We start from the raw sequence: 22540 nt of genomic DNA on the forward strand, positions 1-22540 counted from the left end.
AAGATGACAAAAAACAACATTCATTAAGTATCGTTCCAACCAAGGTTCTGCCATTTGTACCACGGTACTACAGTATTTTGCAGTGCTGCAGTAAACCATGCAGGTTCAGCAGGTACAATCTGGTTTGGACAGTTTTAGACGACACTGACACCATAAAGGCTTTTTGCACTTCATTCAGTGACGACTTACTGCAGCTCGAACAGCTCCGACACTCAAATGGTGGAAATGTTCCGCACAACGCTGGTGCTTGTTGGTTTCATGGCCTCCTCCGTCTTCTCTCATGTCTGTAGTCTCTTATATTCCTGGGCTGCGTGGCGGCCGCGGGACTCGGCCTCAACCTGCTGTGTCTGGCCATCTACCTGAGCTGCCTGTGCTGCTGCCGCAAAGACGAGGAGGACGAGAGCAAGAAGCCCAACTCCTGCTGCGTCACCTGGTCGGCCGTGGCCGCCGGACTCATCACCTGGTGAGTGACTCGCATCCCCGCCACGTTTCACCGGCTTCTCCGCGTCAGGCAGACTCTGTTTAGATTCTCCCGGCTCTCGCGGCCTCCGCACGCCTGTCAAGTCCGTCTCTTCCCTCCCGAGACGGCTGCTGTTTGCACCTCTGCATATACTCGTGATTTGGGCTTGTTACTTTCTCCCTGTCATGGGATCTTTGTTTGATCTGTCTCTGCGCACTCTGCCGTCCTCCTCAGACTCTGATGCAGATCAAATCTCTGAGCAGTTACCTTTTGTCTATTTTTTCTGTGATTTCTGCTTTGGCACATGCTTTGGCACATGTTTGGACATGTTTTTATTGTTGTTTGTTTGTTTTTTTTATCCCTGGAGCTTCTTGCCTGTGACTTCATGAAAAATTGGCAGCATATGTTCCTTCACCACAGCAAATAACAAAATGATCCTGTTGGCATCCTGACACTCTACTCATGTTGTGGAGGAAATCCTCCTGATGTGGGGGTTTTGGCCTTTGGAGAGTGTAAATGTGCCGGGTGTCCTGCTGCAAGACCTCCATTATTCACAAAATTACAATTCAGAAAGAGGTCATATTGGCCACTCACATGTATTATGTGAGTGGATGTGCCATTTGAAACCTGTAACGCTTGAAACATAGAAACTTTTCTATTACCGAGTTTCATTCAAATGAATCCTGGAATCAACTTTGTCATTTTTCTTGTTATGGTTTTATAGTTGACGGTCACAGTAACAACAGATTTTGCACATCTTTCACTCAAAAAATCTGAATGAAAGAAAAACTAAAATATGTGTATGTTTGTCTTTTATTTATAAATAAATGTAAAAAAAACAAACAACAACTTGCATTTGTTAAACTGTTCAAAAAATAAGTAATTTGTACATAATAGATGAAGGCTACATAAAGTATTATGTATAGCAGGTTTCGTTTTCACCAGAAATTCAATAATTGGTAGAATAAATGAACACGCTAATCCATGACCTATAATATCATATACCAGATTAACAAATAAATGCAGTCTCTCGATATAAGTTGATCTTTTTTATACTTTATAGTAATCAAGTAAATAGATTAAATAATTGTACGAGGTTAGGTGCGCAGCTCTTCATTCACAACATTTAAATGAAAAAAAAAAAAGCAATATATCTGAGTTAATGAGACATGATGTACAAATAAAGTGAATAAATAAATAAAGTACAGATTTATTTCTCTAAATAGCTAAATGAATAAAATAAATGTGAGTGAATGAGGTTTGTATAGTGTATTATTGAAAATTCTGTCTATAAAGGTGAATTTATTTGGATGAGGTGTATAAAAGGGGAAAAAAAGACAGATGTATATTGTATTAAGCATGAATATTTTGAATATTTGGGGTTGAACAATGTACTGCATATCAGTGTCACTACACCAACCAAAGAAAGTCCTGTTAGTGACAATGCAGGTTCATTCTACTTTCGTCTTCTGGTTTAGACTGCATGTAAATAACATTTCTCCCAGCTAAATGCCGCACGCCCCGGCGAGCATACGATAGAGTTCATCGAGCTCAGCTGACTTATTAGAACAAATGTAGTTTATATTGCCGAGAGGGAAAAGTAACACAGTGCGATCGCGGGGGAACAGAAGGTTATTTATGGTGAGTTTCAGCTTCTTCGTGTCGGCATCGAAACAGAAACCTGACCTCAAATATGTTTTATTAATGTGCAAGGAAGCGTTCCGTGTTAAATGAAGTGGATGAATGGTTAAAAAAAATATATATATAAAAATGGATAGATGGATGTTTTAGTTGTTTCAGATTCTATCTGGCCCAGTGTTTCCCTGCAGATTTAACCGTCGAGGAGCGCCGCGTTAGTCCTGATTTGTTTTGGCTCCAGGCTGCTGGATCTCATCAAGTTTGTGGCGAGCCGAAAACTTTCTTGATGTCAAGTGACATCGGTTTGGCTGCAAAATAGGAGCCGACTGATGATATCAGCGATATAGCCTTCAGCCGGCAAGCCAGAGCAGTTTTTACATTTAACCTTCAGCCGGCGTGTCAGAGTCGGAGGATCGACCGACTCTGCAGCTCACAGACATCAACCTCGTGACTAAACGTCCGCATACAGTCGGTAACAAAGTTAGAAAAGCACGTGGACGGACACAGGAGCCGTACGTCATTAAGAGGAAACCCGATGATGTGCTGCCCTCACAAGGCACAGCATTATATTTATCTGACCGCGGAGTAGATGTTCAACCCCGGTCACCAGTGGTAAGAAATAATTTAATCCCCGAGGCAAGTTTAATATCAAGCATGCGTCCCGATTTCGGGACGTAATAAGAAAATCATGCAGCATCAATACAAAATAAGCTTTTGTTTTGATATCACAGGAGGTTAATCATGCTCATGGATCATTTTATAAAACTGGGTTCAGCATCACTCTTCCTGGAAAACAATTAGAAATAATGCTGAGATCAGAAATGAAAGGCAATGATTAAAGTCTTTTAACGGGTGTAAATGATTAGACTGTGATTAAACTCATTAGCTCTATAATGGCGAGTGAATTGGGATGAAAAATAAATAAATAAATAAAAGGAATATCAGTTCAGGGTCCAGTCTGCATTTGCATTTGTTTTGCTCCTGGTTTCCAGCCCATGAGCAATTTCAAAAAGTCGTAACGTTTGAAAAAAATTACATTTTCCCTTGTTTCCTCTGTGTGATTTCATAACAAAAAACAAACAACGGCTCCTACTAGTGGCCTGGCATGCTAACTACATCGTTTTCAGCGAGAATGTTGCTGCGTCAACGCCATACTTTTCTGAATTGAAAACACAAAAACAATGCGCTTTCACTTGAAGCGTTGTGTAAACGGAGGCTGGGACAGCGTGGCGTCACGTGGAGTCGGCACAGGAAAGATAAATATGCTCCTAAAATCCTGAATAGCGATTCTTATGTATTTTTATGTCAATTAATCGTAACAATCCCACTTGTAGTCTTTCGTTTGCTCTTTCAACCCTGGGCATGTTCCTTGCAGTGCGCTTGCAGTGCAGCATATACTGTGTGTTTAATTTTGTGAAACTAGTCAATAAATGTCCTTAAACCCTGAATGGCAACGCTAGAAGGTATTTGACGACGGTGACGCCTCACATTTAGTCACATCATGGCCGTGTTGTTTCTCCCTTTCAGCCATTTAAAGAGCTTTTGAGTCTCACAGGTTCAATCTGGCCGCTAAAAGCTCGATGACAAACATCTTCCATGGCACATTAGGCCTGAATCGCTCGGCACCGAAGCACCGATCATGCGAGACTTCAGCTTACATGTCACACGTTGGTACCGTTGTCTGTCAAATGGTTTCCATCGTGTTTCATTATTCATGTGCTCCTTCTGAAATGGTCTCATTCGTCCCCTCGTTTAAAATCGAAGAGTGAAAATGAAGCTGAAAGCAGGGAGTGTGTGATGGATGGTTGTGTACTGACACGCAGGATATTTGTCAAGCGGCTGTCGTGTTTTGACGCGACGGATGTTGTTGGACGAACTCGAGAGTCTTTATAAACTGATTGCTTGGCTTGCAGATGACTTTTTTTTTTAAATAAGCCTCTCAAGCTGAAGCCTTGAAAAATCACGTATTCTATTTAGAATTTGACAAACAATTCGTTCAAGTTTTTACAATCACAGTCATTAGAAACATTATTTTTCGAGGAAACTGCTCCCGCTTGGATTGATTTTGGATTGAGTGACACTGAAGCAGTCTGAGCGCGCGTCTTGCATCCAAGTGTAACATAAAGCTTCCACACATTATAAAACCGTTTCTTCTGCGTCAAGTTGAATAATAAATCGTACTGACAGGCACTAAAAACAGCGTTGTTCTGTCTCCTGTTTCGATTCTTCCCAATTCACCTTCAGTTTGATGTCCATGTGAATATTATTATACAAGACGTTTCAAGTGAAAATCATTTTTGTGTTTTTGTTTCAGGAAAGTTTTGCGTTTATGATGTCGGAGTGCTTTCAATAAGTTGTGTCTGCCGTTTCCAAGGAGATGGGAATCTAAGCTTTTTTCAAAAAGTTGCGTTTTCCTCACAGACGCCGTCGTAGTGCTTTCAAAAAGTTACATTTTCCCAATTTCCACAGAGATGGAGTTGAAGTGTTTTCAGAAAGTTGCATTTTCCCCTGTCTCCATGTAAATGGCGTCTCAGTTTTTTTTTTTTTTTTTTTTTTTTTTTTAAAGTTGAGCTTTCTCCGTTTCCATGGAGGCGAAGTCAGACCATTTTCAAAAAAAGCTGCCTTTTCCCCGTTTCAATGGAGATGGAGTTAGAGCATTTTGAAAAAGTTCTGCCTCCCGAGGCATTTTCTGAAAGTTGTATTTTCATTGGCTCCGGGCACCGTTGTCATGGAAACGGACCCCAAAACTCAAACAAAAGTTTTCCGCTTTCCCTTGAAATCGTGGCTCGATGCTACGTACTCTAGACAACACAACATGAGATGCTCTTTTTTTTTTTAACGCATTACTTCATCTTGTTTTTCAGTGGCACTATTTATGTTTGGAGCGCTTTCATGAGACGTATAGCTTCCATCAAATCCCCCCCAAAGATTCAGAGAACTGGCAAAATATCTTCCATCAACGCATCTTGTTTTTATTTACCGTCTCCACGTTGCTCATTTAGAAGCGTGTCTGTAATTTGGGAAGTGGAAATAAGTTATTTCCATTTCGGATGTGGAATAAATGTCCATTTTCAGTGTTGACGATTTAATTGCGTCGTCGGACTGATTTAAAACTTTAATATTAATTCTGTCCAGTTTGCATGTGTTCAAGCGGAGAAATCTGTCAAGAAATCATTTTATAGAATTTCCCAGTTGTAATCCCATTAAATGAACCTGTTGACATAAAAAGCTGCGATTGAAAACCTTTATTTTGTGAGATGAATGAAGTTGCAGGAAACGTCTTGGGGGGGGGGGGGATCGACTCTCCTTCATCTGATCCCAAACTTTGATTTCGTCAATCAGCTGATCACTCCGGCTTCGTCTTAATCTCATCAGTCCAGTTATTGTTCTTCTTCGCCATTGTGCTTCCTCTTCCTCCCCTCTGTTTTGGCCGAGGGTCCCGCCGTCGTCCCACTCTAATTATGTTTGACAGCCGCTCGGGCTGACACGCCGCGATGTCCGTTCAGATTAACGCCGGTGGAGCAGATGCGGCTCAGCTGCCCGCCGTGCAGCACTTTAGCTCTGTAATTATACCGTAGCATATCTGATGGAGGATGTTTGGACAGTCACAGTCTGCTCCGACACAACAATTAGTGTTTGCTATTTATATTCCCCGTGTGAGGATCGCTGTGAATCATTACAAGTCACTCTGCAAAATATACGGACGCTTGCATTACCTTGAAATCGGTTTTGTTGTTGTTGTTGTTTAGCAGAATGAACTCTCTCATATTGTCCCTTCGGCTGCTCCACTGCCACGAGGAGTCTTGAAACATTCACAGTCAGGATGACAAGCACGAGGCCTGTGGGCCAAAACCAAGAGAAAAACCACTAAGCAAATGTTCAAAGCAAAAAGAAAACATGTTGTTGTTTTTTTTTTTTTTTTTAACAAATTCCTTAAGAGTAGGAGACACAACACAACACTGAGACCTGAGCTGAGATATCAACCGTGCCGCCTGTAAATAGTTCTGACCACAAACAAACATAACAGAGAAAAGCAAGCAAAAAATAAGTAACTAATAAGTAACTAAATAAACAATGGGCCGGCATATCCGAAAAGGAGTAGGAAGAAGCAAAGTTTTTTCGTTTTTTTATCCATTACATTAAATTTGGGAATTTTTAACCTCGGCTCGGCTTGAAATGTATCTGCCGGCTATCAGAAAGTAGAAACACGCAAATAAAACAATCATAATATCGACGTAGACATTTAATCCAACGCAGTTCAACTTAAAACTGCAGCAATTAGCTTTATTTAAGCTTCTCTCCGGTGCATTTAGGACATAATGGTGGTGTTTTTACAGCACAGTTTGGCTTTGCAGGATGTTTTTATTCCTTTTAGCAGTGGTGAGTGGAGCTGGAGTTTAGAAAAAGGGGCTTTTTGTGTTTGACAGGGGCTTTTCGGAGGAGCCTTCAGGGTCAGACACCGAGTCACTGGACTGTATTTGTCATCTCAGGGGATTCACTGCTGCCATTCTGGGGCAAAATGTCAACTATTCAAACATGTCACCGTCTATAGAAAGTCCCCAAGAGGCTCTTTTCTGCTGCGGGCTCTGTTTTTTTTTTGTTTTTTTTCTTTCCTTCATTCTCTGTCTTTCATCCAGTTTTTATTCCTCAATGTGACAGTTTAGACTCCTGCTCACTACATGCCTACTCACATCTATGCTTTTCTTTCTCCTCCAATTACACGGTGGGTACTTCAAGGAGCGGAATAAAAAGATCTGACAGGGTTTTTGGGGAGTGAAAACAGGCGAGGAAATATATGCAAGATTTTTCTCTCTTGCTCCTTCTTCCCCCTCATGAGACCCCCGACCCTTAAAAAAAAAAAAAAAACTTTCCTCCACCGACAGATTCTCAGTTTAAGTAGAGAATCTGATGTGGAGGTTGTTATGTGGTTGTAAAGGTATGAGTGGAAGAAGAACTTTAGTCAATAATACCTGTTGTTAAATGTGGATGTGTGTGGGTGCAGGAAGTGAGGCTCATCTTATTCGCTGCATCCTGCTTTGTCCGGTTTCCAAAGAATCTGGTTTTAACCCACATACAATGGAATCGTCAGTTTTTCAGCTTTAAATTGACTCTCATTATCTTCCTTTATTTGCATTTAATATTATCTGGCCGCCAGCTATATCATTAGTTTCGTAATCAGTTTCTCGAGCTGACCTACTCTGTTTTCTATTTATTTACACACTAAGGAAATGGAAGGATAGAAATGGAGGTGAAAGGGTGCGAATGTGTTGCTGCTCCAATCGTACTCCAGGAAGCTTCAAGCACTGTACCTTTTATGCTCGGGTACATTCTTGTACCTTCCTGTTTGTACCCCTGGAAGAACATTGTTGTACCATTGGTAACACAAATATATCATTTAAAATGATACAGCTCTTTTTGGCAAAATGAGGCAAAAACTGATTAAATTAAGAAGATTTTCAATTATTTACCAAAAGGTCTAAGTTAACTTTGGGGCGCCTTGACATGATTCCCCTGTTTGATCCAGGTAAGAGTTCTCTACAGGGAGTATCTGGGAAAAATGTTTAGTTTGTTTAGTCTTCCAACGCTCCCTCGAACACTGAATCGGATCGGACAAGCGACCTCTATACTATACTAAAAATACTAGGTCTCGGTTCACTTGCAAAACGATCTTTCCAGCGAGCAGGGGGGCGAGGACGTGACGTAGTGTGCAATGCATTCTGGGTAGTAAACAAACAAAGCTCACCGCACGAGTCAGAAGAAGCAGAAGGAGGACGTACTGAGGAAGAAGTTCTGGCACTCTTTGCTATCGAGACCATATATATTTATCACGTTTGTTTGTGGCTACCCATTAGCCACGAGCTAACTAGCCTAGCCACAACAGGCCAGGCTACCAGCAGCTGTTATAATTGCGTGACACTTTCCAGGCAGTTTCATCGGGACACAGAAGTGCTGCTTGAATGATACCCAAACTAAATGAAGGTGTGAAAATTCTAAGGCTTTTATTCATTCCCCACAAACGTATGGTCTTATATTCGTTTGAAACTATTTACTGCGTGTCATACGTATATGTATATTTGTTGGGAGCTGTCGATGCTTCACGTTGTCCACTCTTATTCTGAATCTCTATGCACGCACACATCTTTTCTCACAGTTACTATAAAACCTGCAGTGCTGGAGGTTTGTCCGCAGGGGGTCAGCTAATGAGACCTTATCCTCGGTGTTCTAATGAGGAAAGTAGCCTCTGTTGTTCTGCTCCACCTGTGCTCAGCTTGAAGCGCACAGAAGATTATAGATCGAACATAATTGACTGGTTTCATATGAATGTTTTTGCATTTTCAAACAGCTGAAAACTTTTATGAGGAAAACCTGTCTAAGTAGACATTTAGGTTCTAGTTAGATGTCAATGTTTCCAGTTAAAATGCGTAGTTTTTGCTTTTTTGTAACAGAAAAGTTTCGCATTTACAACGTCTGTTTACATGGAAACGACTACCAGTGATTGCTGTTTTTTGTTTTTTTTTTCAGGATTTTTTTGTGTTTACATGGCAACGTTTATAAAACAATGTCTGTTTCACACCTAAGAAACACTGTAGTTAACATGTTGGGCCAACAGTTGGTGCTGTAGGTTGTTTTTTTAATGAAACCACACACATACACATGCGTGCAGAGAACAATACGTGATAAACATCAACAATGGGAGTACACAGACATCCTAGTGGACAGACGACCAAGTTGGATTGTTATTAAGGTGACTGTCAAAATAAAACTACCAAGTCCCAGGAGAATATGGACTGGGAGTCATGACACTCTGGAAGGAAATGTTGTTATTGTCCATCTACTGAGCATGCGAAGCACAACTATTTACCACGGCCATTATGTGCATGTGCAGTAGCAGCTTTTCAGAAAAGTTGAGTTTTTTTCTCAGTTTCCATGGAGAAGGAGTTCCAACTTAGGGAGCGGTTTTCAAAAAGTTGCGTTTTCAGTATGTCCGAGCACCGTTGTCGTGTCATGGAGTCTAAGCCTTAAGCAAACCTGAGAAATGTGTTCTCTCTCGAAGGGCTGAGAGTCTTCCTGGGGATATCTGGGGAGTCCTTTTTTTCCCTCATGTGGTTTCCAACAGCTGCGGAAAAGTTTTTTTTTTGGGGAGGTCAGAAATGATAAGTTGTCGTGCTTAATGCAGAAAAGCAAATTGTAAACGTGAAACACTTGACAACTTGCTGTCGCCACCTTTAAGAAACAAGCTTCTCTGTTCCTGCGTCGTCTGAATCCGCCTTTAATCTTCTCTTTTGTGGAAACATGATCGGCTCCTCGTGCTTCTTTTTCATGACAAAGCGGTTGGGATTTTATTTTATTTCATTTTTTTTTTTTGCTGAAAGAAGATATTCTTTGCTTTTGTTTTCGATTAGAGGAATTATTTTTGAAATGTTGTCACTGCTTTTGTTTCCTTAGAGTTCAGACGGTTGAGAATCATCTTGAGGTTTGCGGTTACCAAACACTCTTCAACTCTCTGCTGCCATGTTGTATCAGGTTGCTCTGGCTCAACAGAGAGTTTCTCGAGGGATGGGGTGTTCGAGGAGGTTTTAAGCTTGATTTTTATTGGGTTACTTTCCTTGAAACTTAATCAAACAGTTGGTCCTCGGCAGGATCTTGCCTGTTTTCCGATGTACGATGGGATATCTCACCGCAGACATTATGTTGCTCTTGTGGTTGCACAGTATGACAGCGTCTATGGAAAAGCTCAGGGAGACTTAAAAGCGTGTTGGTTTGTTTGTGCCGATGCTCCAGCTCAACAAATTAAATCCTTCGATGGCTGAATATGCAAAACTGGGTTGAGAATCCTGCACACGCGTCGCAACACTCTGAATTGTATAATTTCTGGTTCAGAGAGTGTTGTTCACAGGAATCAACAGAGTTTCTCGCAGCCTCTTCGGATAATATTTATTTATTTTGCACACCATCGTTGATTCATTATTGATATTTCAGCTTTTTAATCAGACTCTTAAGCGTTTGTGCTGAAGTTGGAGTCGGTACAAAGTGTGCCGGATGTTTTGGGTAAATGGGCACCATGAAAGTCTTTTCACGGAAGAAGGACCTCAATGAGATTTTGCTCAACCTGAACCGCGTGTGAAAACGCTTGATGTCCCCGCGGCAGGTCTGCCAGTCACACCGAACGTCTGAACGACCCGAATAACATTTCAGAGGTTGTCCCAAAGTACCTCATTAACTTTTTCATGTTTGTCCAAATGTCAGGCTTGATGGAAAAATTAATGACACCACATCATGATAAAGGCCACGAGACATCAAATATTCATAAACTGTTGTGCAGGTGCTGTTTTTTTTTTTTTTGTGTGTGCTTTGTGTTTGAAGCAGGTTTAAAATTGGACAAAAGAGGGAAAATATTCAAAAATACATTTCAGGATTTGTACCGTATGGATGTGAATGAGAAATAAATAAAAAAAATAAGTGTATTTGTTTGATCTCTAAATGACTTAGAAGCACATTGCAAATGCTGAGTCAGCAGTTTTAATATGAGTGTGCCTCAAAAATGCTTTAAACAAAGTGGAAGTCACAATCTAGAATGTAACTTTCAGAGTGTCCACGGACAGTGGAGGTTGATGGTTCATCACAGTGTGCCCCTGAGCAAAGGCTCTTTACCCCAAACTGCTCCCCCGACAGGCGGACGCAGCGAACCCTGAGCAAAGCTGCATTTCCAAAATGTATTAAACACCTGAAAATCTCTATCCACATTGTGTTTTGTCCTGGTGGAAGGATTCTACCTGGACAGGACTTGGTTATGTGTCCCGGAAGACGTTTAGGCCCTAATCTTAATCAGACTGTCATGAATTGGTGAATCCAATAGGTGAATCCGCCGTTTACATGATGTTTTCAAGTAGAGATGGAAAACCTCTGTGGCGTTTTGGTTGTGCAATGATAACGGTTCGGAGCAACTGAAAACTTAACTAGTTGATAACGCTCCGACTCCATCTCCGTGGAAACTGAGGAAAACACAACCATTTGAAAAGGTTGCTACTGCTCCTGTGCACCACGGCCATAGTGAATAGTTGTTCTGCACATGCTCGTGATGTGATGACTCGGTAGTTTTATAGTTGACAGTCACCGGACTAACAATCCGTCTTCGTCATCTGTCCATACGAATGTCCCTGTATTTCATCATAAAAACAAACAACAGCGCCACCTGATGGCCTCACATGGTAGCTACAAGGATTTCAGCATTTCTGCCATTTCTGTGGAAATGGACATCTTTTTCAAAACGTTACCGTGTAAATGACAAAGTTTTGTCAAACTCGTACTTTTCACTTCAAACAATGTGTGAACAGAACCTAAGATATGTGTTCCAAGACTCCAGTTAACCCAACTTGAATTCCTTTAGGATACAATGCAAAGGCTCCTCTTGACATTTTACACTTTTTAACTGATAAACTTAAATACCTTTTTTCATAACTTAATCAAAGAGAGACTGTACATAACAAGTGTGTTTCAGATGCGAATCCTTTGAGCGTACAAAATGCACAAGGACGTTTGGATTCTGAAAAGTTGGCTTTTTGTTGGACATCAGTAGTAATGCATTGCCTATCCTTAAACACGTCTTTTTTTTTTTCTTTTCTTTTTTTTGCAGTGTTGCCGTTGGTGTGGGTTTCTATGGCAACAGTGAGACCAACGATGGCGTGTACCAGTTGACCTACTCCCTGTACAACGCCAATCACACGCTGGGCGGTGTGGACAGTCTGGTAGGTGAAGCGCGGAGCTTCGAATGTCTCCTTATGTTTGTTTAAAAAAAAAAACAACGTTCAGTTAGATTTCATATCTCTCAGACGTGTGAAAACGAACAAGGCTTCTGAGTGTATTCACAGAAAACAGGAGGAAGACCCAGAGGAGTTGATTTTGTGTGCCTGTAAATGTTTTTATGGTCTTTTAATAGATTTTCTTTGGCTTTTTTTTCACCATCTCACACACACTCCTCTCCCCTCAGTCCTCCCAGCCTCCGTGGCCTCGGCTCAAAACAAGGCGCTGGTTGTGTCTATTTTTCCAGCTCGGTACTTGTCCGTGAGGCTCTTCTATTTTTACCTGCCCTTCATGCGCTTGTACATTTCACACAAGCTGTTTTGTCAAAACTCAAAAGAGATTGAAAAAGTTGTTTTTGTTCCCAACAGATGTGAGCGATTTCTGAGAGCACTTATCTGTCTGCAGTGACGGTTTCAGAAAAAGCACAATGTCCACTGGAGACTCAAAAACAATGCAGGGGGGGAAAAAGATGATTATTTGAAGCATGGGCTGGGCTGCACTCCCCTTGTGGAAATATAAAGGACAGCTCTGCACTACAGTACGTGTTTAAAGTATCGTGGTTGCATAAATAACTCTCTTAATACATTATTCAAAGCATAAAGTAATTGTAATCAATACTTGTTTTCATCAGTGGGGAAAAAGAGTCATTATTATGATAAGGATGATTCATCAGGCTCATATTGAAGCGTTTAGATTCATCGCATTTCTGTGGCGTTTGCATGTTCTCCTGTGCCTGGGTGAGTACAGCCTGGAAGGTCTAAAAGACTTCTGTTTCGGGTGCGCAGCCAATCACAGGACAAACATGCGTTTACATTCATAAGTGACCAATAAACCTGAGGAATAAAGTTTTGGGCTGTGTTAAGAAAAATTTACACACACGCAGGGAGAACATGCAAACTCGATCCAGAAAGTCCAGACTCGGACCGCACCGTGAGGCGGCAGTGCTAACCGCTACAACCACCAATCGTGTGGCGGTTCTATGTGATCGGCGAGATGTTGTACCAAAGAGGTGCAGCAGGGAAAAGGATCATTTTACCGTACCTTAAGCTAATATCAATTATTCCTTTATATCTTTAAGACCTGGCAATGTTTCAAGTGAAAATGAGTTGGTTTTTTTGCTTTGTCGTTTCGGAAAGGTTTAGCGTTTCCACAGGCAACGTTTTGAAAACGATGCCTGTTTACACCAAAATGACCGAAACACAGAAAAGGATGTAGTTAGCATGCCAGGCCACGAGTTGGCGCTGTTGGTTGTTTTTGTAAAGCCACACGCCCAGAGAGCAATACGCTATTAACACTAACTATACGATTGCGAGGACATTTGTGTGAAGAGACGTCATGGACTGGGTCATGACACTCTAGAAGCAAACGTTGTTATTGTACGTCTACTGAGCATGTGCAGGAGAACTGTTTAAAACAGCCGTGGTGCACATGGCCGTTACGCTACGTTTCCACGGAGGCAGAGTGTTTTGTAAAAGTTGTGTTTTCTCCACATTTCCATGGAGATGGAGTCTGACTTAATTTCAAAAAGCTCCATCCCTTTTAACCATTTTCAAAAAAGTTGTATTTTCAGGAACTCCGAACAAACACCCCAAATGCTACGAAAGTTTTCCATCTCCATTCGAAAGAGTTGTTGTGTAAACGGGGCCTTCGTCTCCGAAATATTGAAAAGCTTTAGCACTTTTCATCATCGCTGTTTCGTCAACACAGCCGTCCAATCAGAGACAAGAATCACCAACAAAAATACACACGATAATCCTGAAAAACTCCCAGATATTCAGTTAAAAAGTGGCAGAATTGCTCACTCATTGCACACTTTCAATTCTCCAGGCAGACAATCTAAATAAATGCAATCAGATCAGAAGTGAATGAATGTTTTCTGACATCGGCGACACCTCGTGTTGCAGCAGTCCTGCCACCGCCGTGCGAGCTCAGCCACAAACGCCGTGTGACTTGTTGTCGGAGAGGGGGATTAAGTCTCCATCTGTGTTAATGGAGATTAATGTGGCGGTATGTGAGCCACTCAGCACGGTGACACGACGCGGCCTCAGCAATAAAGTCTTGGCTCGGGGACTACGACTTGCTCTGGCTTTTTTTTTTTTTTTTTTTTTTTGGTGTGTGTGGGACATCTCACCGTTTTAATGGATCATAGTTCTTAGCAAAATGAGTGATGCAAACTAAAAGCAAGCGAGATGGCGGGTGATTGGTCGATGTGTTGCTCGGGATTAGTGCTCATGTTATATGCATCAGCCCGGGCGGTGTTAAACACGCTGGCCTTTTTGATTGACTCCACTTCAGCGGGGTAACAAGACGTTTGCGCCGCCCTAATGCAGACGCTTCTACGCCGCGTTATTGGTATTCACACGGTGTTCAGCATTAGTCGCCAGAAAGCACTTAGCCACGTTTATTTTTCAGACATATTAGCAAGAGAGCAGAAATCATTAACATATAGCTCATCAGATGGCCTGTGTGTGTGTGCGTGTGTGTGTCTGTGTGTGTGTGTGTGTGTGTGTGTGTGCGTGTGCGTGTGCGTGTGCGTGTGCGTGTGTGTGTGCGTGTGCGTGTGCGTGCTCCTCCGGGATGTGTGAACTTGTGCAAATACATAATTGGACACGGTGGGCCTTTATTTGAGCATCTCATGTGTGTTCGTGCATGAGTGGGTTCATTGGACGCCGCTATAGACTGTCAAGGAGTCTAATTCTCGGCGCCGGACAAAGAACCCAGTGTGCCACACACAGTTCCCAGTCTCCCCCCACCTAATCAACCATGAGCCCCGGAGACAAAGCGCTTTGATTGGGAAGAACAGGGAGCGCTGCGAGCCCGTCTGATTGGCAGAGTCAGGATTGAAATCGGGATTGAAGCCGGTGACAATGGAGGCCTCGCTGCCCTTTGGTGCCCACACAGATGCCTTTTAGCTTGGCGAACAGAGGCGAGTTAGTTCACACTGATGGGGAGAAAAGGAGAAGGAAGTTTGACTCATTCTCTGCGGATCCTTTTTTTTTTCCCCTCTCTCTCTCTCTCTTTCAGCTGCTGTTGAGCTCTTGATTAGTTTCGGTCTAGAATAAATGCTTATGATGTGTTTCTGAACTCGCGGTGGGAAAGAAAGAAAGAAAGCGGTGAACTATTTACTACGGCTGCACTATGCGTGAACAGTAACTGCGTTACGGCCGTCTACGTCGAGAAAGAGCCTGCGCATTTTTTATAAAAAAGTTCCCTTTTCTGCCGTTTCCATGGAGACGGAGTCCGAGCAATTTCAAAAAGTAGCATTTTCCCGCTGTTTACACGAAGATGAGTTGCAGTGTTTTTAGGAAAAGTTGCGTATTCCTCAGTCACTACTGAGCACTGTTGTCGTATAACATACACCTAAGACACAAAATGCTACTTTTTTGCATTTTTCCTTGAATGCGCTGTCGTATAAACAATGTTTGCAGTGTTTCAACAATAAACACTGTATTGTTTTGGGAGGTGGGCGTTTTCTGAGAGTTTCTGGGTCAATGTCACTGAGCTCTGACGTGTTTCAGACTTTCGCCTGCACTATAACGTGCTTATTTTATTGCCATTCTCAGTCCAGTGAGAGATTCAGAATGCATGGGAGGGTTTCAAGACTGAAATAATTAACTTATGCAGGAAACACACAAAGATATGCAGAGTGGTTTTATTCTTTACATTTCTTTTGTGATTTTTAATTCCCATCAATAAAAGGGTAAAGCTTCAAGGGCGATGAGAGAAGAATAAAAAGAAGGGAAAGAAACCAGGGCAGGCAAAAATGTAAATGGGAGCTTATGCTTCAGATTCATCAGACCGTGTTTGGAATCAATTTTCTCTCAATCTGAATGTATTTTCCAGTCGGAATCCTCAAAAGCAAAGACAGTTTCCGCAAACGTCATACATTAAAACGTGAAAACCTGTGTATCCTGCACATACATGCTGCAGGAGTTTGATTTGTGTGTTTTGGCTTCTGAAAACACAACATGGGAGCTGAAGCTACTTCCCCTCTGTCTCTGGCTGTTGTTCACAAGGAAGGATCGTATCAAGCAGGGATAGACAGATAAGTCCCGGGACTTAGACATTAAAGTCGGATTTGCAGTGACGGTGAGGGGTTAACTGGAGTCTTGCTGGAGTAAGCTGGAGTCTTTGTGTGAAGTCTTAGCTCAGCATTTTATTTTTTTTTTCTGCTGTTACCATCTCGATCAGAGCATTCAGATCGAGCCTTTCAGCCTCCTTTCCCGTTTCACTTTGTCTTCACCATCAACAGTTTGGTACAAGACAGAATCTGATTAGGGCACAGATCTCAAACAGAAATCAATCTCACAAGGTGCTGCTCCTTCGGTGCCCATTCACTAAAGTTTATGTTTATGACAAATGAAAAAAGTGTGTATGCACATTTTTGCTGATCAGTCTAAAAGTGTGCCAATCACCTGAACGCAATTGTATTGTTACTCGGGCTCGTTGTTAGAATCCCTTGATCAATCAGCTCACCGCCGTTGATGGGAATGTTGGATTTGGTGGATTTGTGCACCCCGGCTTCATCGGGTGTTTCACAATACATCCTCACCCGAGGCTGGCCCACCGCAGGCTGATCAGGCCTGGGCGTGTGTTGCACTGGAGGCTCCATGAGGTCACATGGCAGCCCATGACATCTCCTTCTGCTTCAGCCACAGCCAGTGACTGCTTCCTTGGGCTGTAGCCGCCGGCTCATTGACGGTCTTCTGATTCCTACCTCCTTTAGTCGCCTGGAGGGCGGAACTCGCCACGACTCCCCTGCAACCGACTTCCACTGGAACGTTCTCACGTACTACTTGAAAGTACTTCCTAATTTTACCCACAGTATTGCAAACTCGGCTATAGATTGTTGTTACCCGCTCGTTTCCATTGTTTATGATCAATTGTCGATCGCCAATCTCTTAAGAAATGCTCACCTCAGTCCCGATCTGACCCTGCTGACATGAATCTCTTGTGCGTCTGGTTCTCTGACACTGCTGGAACGATCGATGTTGCCTTGCAGCAGCGATGGTTGTTTTTTTTTTTTGTTGTTTTTTTCCAGCGGGGGGGGGGGGTCTAGTGTTTACTCATAACTTTCTAAATGCCAAGCAGTGGAAATAAATCAAGTGTTCAAAGGTTCACGTGGCTCGATGAGACCGCTCACAGCTGTATATCATTTTGCGCTGTGTGGTATGCCTCTGTTTCTGTCCTGACACTGATCATCTCTTGAAAGTGGGATAGATTAGGTAGTAAAAAAAAAAAATAAAAAATTTTGTGTTTAAAGCTGGAAAATGATCAGATGAAAGGATTCTGATTCTCGTGGTCCGTATCTCGTAAAAAAAACTGTGAATGCATGTGGATGTTATCGACGCATACCACCTCCCTTAGTATTATTGCACATTGTGTACGCTCTCTCGTGGAGGTATTCGTTCTTGTGGCCCTTTTTTTTTTACAGGATAAAACCATTCCTGTGCATAAAATGCTTGAGGAATGGATTGAGGAGGATAAAGAGTTTGGCCTCCAAATTTCTCACGTCAATCAAGTCGCGTGTTTGTGAGGCGCACAACCAATCAAGGCCGCTTCAGTTCGAGTTTACACAACATGTCAAGTCAAAACACATAATTTTTGTGTTTTCATTTCAAAAAAGTGGCATGTTGGGCCACTAATGGGTGCTATTGTTCTTTTTTTGTATTGAAAACACAAACACATGCATGCAGAGAACAATACGCTATAAACATTAACAATAGTAGTACACGGATGTTCATATGGACAAACTACCCAGTTCGATTGTTATTTCAGTGACTCTTGACTCTAAAACTACCAAGTCCTAGGAGAATATGGACTTTGAGTCGTGACACTCGAGGCTATCGTTATTATTATTGTCCAACTACTGAGCATGTGCAGAACTCTTGACGACAGCCGGGATGTGCGGTAGCAGAATTTCAGAAAGCTTGCATTAGCCCCCATTTCCATGGAGACAGTCAGAGCATTTACAAAAACTTGCATTCTCCCCTCATTTCCATGGAGACTGAGTGAGACCATTTTCAAAAAGTTCCATCTTGGGAGTCTTTTATTTTTCATTTTTTTTAAATTCCGTTTTCAGTGGCTGCGGCTAAAGACCCAAACAGAACCTACAAGGATGTGCTGCTAGCGTCCTCATGCGAGATGCCACAGCAAGTCTTTAGAAGTTTTTTGGGGGGAGTTTATACTTCAGTGAATTGGAGCCGATTTGTCATGTCAGCGAAATGGACTCTACACAACATTAGGCAGGTGGGATTCGCTTCGTTGACTTCCATTGGTATTGGCTTCTCTGATAATTATAAAACCTGATGGTTTAACGTTGTTGAGCTGCTTCCAGATGCATTTGGTCCCCAACCTTCTACTCAAAATAAACATTTCATCATGTCATGAAGAAGAGATTTGTGTTGATTTATAGCTTCACCCATCCCCCAACCCCTGCAGGACAGACTTTTAAAAGCTCTGCGACTGCCGAGTGTCTGCCTGAAGAGAAGAAGATATATTCTTAAAGAAATGTTCTGCCGAGCTTGGATGCACAGTGCCGAAGACGGTTTTCTATCTTTTGACTGTGACCGAGTAGCCGAGGCTCCTCAGAACCATGTTCCATTTCACGCTCCGGCTCCTGCATTCAATTTTAATTGATTAAACCCCCTCCGCCATGAGTCAGACACAGAGAGTTTGATCTTATTCTGAAGCTTGTCCTGCTGTCAAAAAGAAAAAGAGAAAAAAATTCAATTACCAAAGAATTAAGAGAAAAATTGAAAGTGATCGTTGGGATTTTTCGCTCCAGCATTGACAAGTCCCACCAAGAAGAAATTAACACCAATGTTCAGAGTGAAATCCACCAAACTGACAACATGGCTGGCAATTACATGTCTGAACTCGGAGGCGCCCACTCGCTGGGAGGTTTGCTCCCTAAATTAAAGATGTTCTCTTACATCCTCTCTCTGTGTTTCTCTCATCTGTGCGACGCTGCTTCCTCCGAGAGTCTGAACCGGCCCCGGCAGGCTTAAAGACCGAAGCACCACTCGAGCATCCGAGCCAAGGAATTAGTATTTATAGTCTGTAGAGTTGCAGAGTCACACGCAGGCAACTGGAAGTAGAGTCGATTCCTAATCCCGGGTTTCTTATTTAAACTCTGGGTAAAAATCATATCTTTGATAATATTAGTCATTATTCCTGTTCTCTGTTTGCACTGGAATGAAAACAGTCGATTTCCCGGCAGACATGAGATTGATTTGAAGCCGGCGCGAACAATGGAATTCATAAATACTGTTCACTGCAAAAACCAAGGAGAGAGAGAGCGTGTCTCCCTATTCAAACACTGCTTTAGGACTCCCAAATAAACACATGGAAGAGAGAATCTTCACACAATGCCTATTGATCGAGATCTGTTCCCATCACTCCAGGCGAGAATATACAACAAAGATTTGCGTCATTTGTCACAGATATGTCATTTATTCTGTTTTCTCCGATTTTTTATCTATTTTTTATTTTTTTTGTTGGTTGGTTGCCCTCTGGTACCTTGAATTGAACATCACAGTAGAACAGCTCCGCGCACTTTGCTGTAAATTGTTATTTGTGAAGGATTTGATGCAGAGGAGGAGGCTGCGTAGCCCGAAAACATCAGATTGAGATAAAGACGACTGGGAATCGTCTCATCTTGATCAGTGAGAATCACTTACATGGTGAGGATCAGGCCGAGACGGAGGAGAGATTAGCTGGGTTGGCTTGTCTCTGCAGGCATTGGAGATAAGATTCTCACACAGGAGGTGGGGATCAGACACATGCCTTTTTTTTTTCTTTTTTTTTCTTCTTTTGCAGCCCGAGCAGGAAGACTCATCGATAAGCGATCAGATCAAATACAAAGTGCGAGCAGATGTGAGCAGTAGGTACCTTATTTACTGACCGAAAATGAGCCAGTAGTCTGCAATAATATCATGTGATTATAGGGGTCATATTATACAAAATTTACTTTCTAATGGTTTTCCAACAGTAATAATCGTCCTCGTGCCTGGAATGACGCCCCGGGAGTGAAGAAAGTCTGTCATCTCTCTCCCTGGCTTGTTTAAATTTTTTTAAAAGTGTGTTGCTCCAATGAGGGAATCAGAGATCAAACCCCATATAGTGTCATCAGGGGTTTAGCCAATCCAATCAAGGTAGGCCCTCCCTTTGACACTCCCACAATTAGGCAGCTCTGCTCTGGCACATGGCACCATGAGAGGAAGTACGTCCTCCTCTTCCCAAGATGGGCATGTGTGGGTGGAGTCAGTCCAGCTCACACAGATACAGCAGATTATGAATGTAACTCATGAGTGAATGTTCAAATGACTGAAGATCAAGGAAAAGCTGGATTTGGGGCAATAAACTTTCAATACACCTTTTTTGGACTGTTGAGCCCCTCGTGAGAGTGTTGAACAGCTGTTTAATATGACCCCTTTTACACATTTTCAAGTCGGTAGCCAACGAGCCTCAAACACGTCTTCCAAAGGTGGAAGGAACCTGGAGAAAATGCTCATATTTACACCTGTGGGCAACTTGCAGTCGTGACTTAACCTGATATGCTTCTGAAATTCTCCACCTATTAGTGTTTCTGCAGAAACTTTCCACCCCTGTGCCTGGTTCTGCAGGTTTCTCCACCTCTGCGCCTGGTCCTGCAGGTTTCTTCCTGTCAAAAGGGAGTTTCCACCATCTCCTCTGCCTGCTGTATTGTATTTGTATTTGTATTTGTATAAATACAATTGAATTGATTGAATTGAAGTAATTAATTCCACCCAACCTCTCCTCATCTCAGCTTCGGCGAACAACACGAGTTGCTTCTCCCGTGAATGCCAACTACCCACAGCTGAACGAGCGTTTTATTACCCTTTTTAATTATCAAATAGCAGGATGTCTCCCCGTGAATGCCACTTCCCCGTAAACAACATTCTCCTTTAAGCAAATCATCCAGTAATTAAACTGGAGAAGATGGTATGCTTTTGTACTTGAGACATTTACTCAGCTTAGAGGGTTTAAAAGTCATAAAAAGGGAGTCAATCCGTCGTTTTGTTTGTTTTCCTTTGTGGATTACCCTCCACCAACCTTTCTCCGCCCGTGGGAATGGATTAGTGGTTGTATGATTACGGCGCTTAAACAGGTAAACAAACTGTTGGTCTCATTAGTGTGATATCAGTTTGGGAAATAATCTGACAAACAGCAGCAACAGCAGCTCTTTCACCTCTGGACGCTGGAGTTTTTATAGGGCTGCTTTGTGAGCCGCCGTGTTTACTTAACATAGACCTCTTCCCCAGCTGTCTCACTCAGTGTTCCTGCTCTCTCACATTGTCCCCTATCTCTGCTCGTGTTTGGACTCATCTCACCTTTCCCAGACTTTTGGGAAACTTTCTTTAAAAAGAAAAAAAAAAAAAAAGAGTTGACCAAGGTCACTCAGTCCAAGCTGAGGTCTGTTCTCTCTCCGCTCAGCTCTGAGAAACTTCTGTCAGCACAAAATAATTCAGAGGGAAGGTGAAGGGTAGGGGAAAAGAAAAGAGTATCTCCACAGAAAACTAGGTTGTGCTGCTGTTGGCGTTTCAATGAAGGAGTCTTCTGTGACTGCAGTGTACAGTCAATACCAACAGCTTTGTAACGCTTAACTGAGGCAAGGTGCTGTTTGAAACGTCTTCCGTACGTCTGAGCAGGTGTAATCTGATATATCTCAGTTTTCCATCGTGCAATGACAACAATGTAAAGGACAATATTAAAGATTTGACACGAAAGGCAAATTTGTTTATAGAGCACCATTCAAACACAGGGCAAATTACAGTGCTTTACAAAGGAATAAAAGACATTTTGAAAAAAATACAGAAAAGCTTTACAAAGCAATAAAAGAAGTATATTAATAAAATAAATGCGTTAAAGCTTTTAAAAAAAAGAAAGAAATACATTAAAACAAGTAATGGAGAATGAATAAGGTAAGAGTTTTATGAAGGTAAATTTAAAAAAGTAAGTAAAATCGATTGTTTATTAGAAAAACCTGTGCAAATAAGAAAGTCCTGATTGAAGAGAAGTGAACGTGTCAGCAGTCTTCAGGTGTTCCACAGGTGAGGGGCGTCGGAACTAAAAGCTGCTTCGTATGATTTGCTTCTGCAGGAGCAATCGGAGATTTCTAACATCCATCATAGGTTGAGCTGGACTCAGAAAGAGTCAAATCTGGATCGAGACAACGGATCCGGATCACCTCTAACTTTTACAGGGGTTTTCCATTCCCTTTTTAGTGGTGAAAATCTGTCATGCTGTTTTGATGTAATCCTGAAAAAGCTTATAAAATAAAATCCGGACATAATTAGTCTGTATCAGCCATGTCTTTACGTGGGGGAATAAAGAGTTGTAATGACAGATTACAGCGATTGTCTTTCCATCTTGTGAAGTGAGTTACATGGAGATGTGTAAACTTGTGCAGGCTCACAAACCAGCTGAGCATGAATCCTGGCTGTGTGTTTGTTCTCAAATAGAGAAGATGTGGATTTTCCCAGCGCTTGTTTGGCTTCGGAACATCATGTAACTCATGACAGCCGCCTGTAAAACGAAGGGTTGTGCTAACGCTTTGTTTCCCGAGGACTCCTCCAGTGTGTCGAGAGAGCAGCAGCAGCAGCAGCAGCAGCAGCA

The 22540-nt window shown here is 42.2% G+C and overlaps 1 protein-coding gene across 4 annotated transcripts in view; it reads left to right on the forward strand.

The window, feature by feature from the left end:
- The window catches only part of ttyh2 (tweety family member 2), a 64158-nt gene that overhangs the window by 16507 nt on the left and 25111 nt on the right, over positions 1–22540 (forward strand). For 2 of the 4 annotated variants that reach the window (XM_080486647.1, XM_080486646.1), the window contains exons 2-3: positions 291–463; positions 11733–11844. In XM_080486647.1, the coding sequence (XP_080342773.1) occupies positions 291–463; positions 11733–11844 (285 nt within the window). The remainder of the gene's footprint in view (positions 1–290; positions 464–11732; positions 11845–22540) is intronic. The other 2 variants (XM_080486648.1, XM_080486649.1) reach the window with 1 other exon arrangement.

The sequence above is a fragment of the Lipophrys pholis genome (assembly GCF_963383615.2).
Source record: "Lipophrys pholis genome assembly, chromosome: 1".
In the NCBI taxonomy this organism is placed as follows: Eukaryota; Metazoa; Chordata; class Actinopteri; order Blenniiformes; family Blenniidae; genus Lipophrys; species Lipophrys pholis.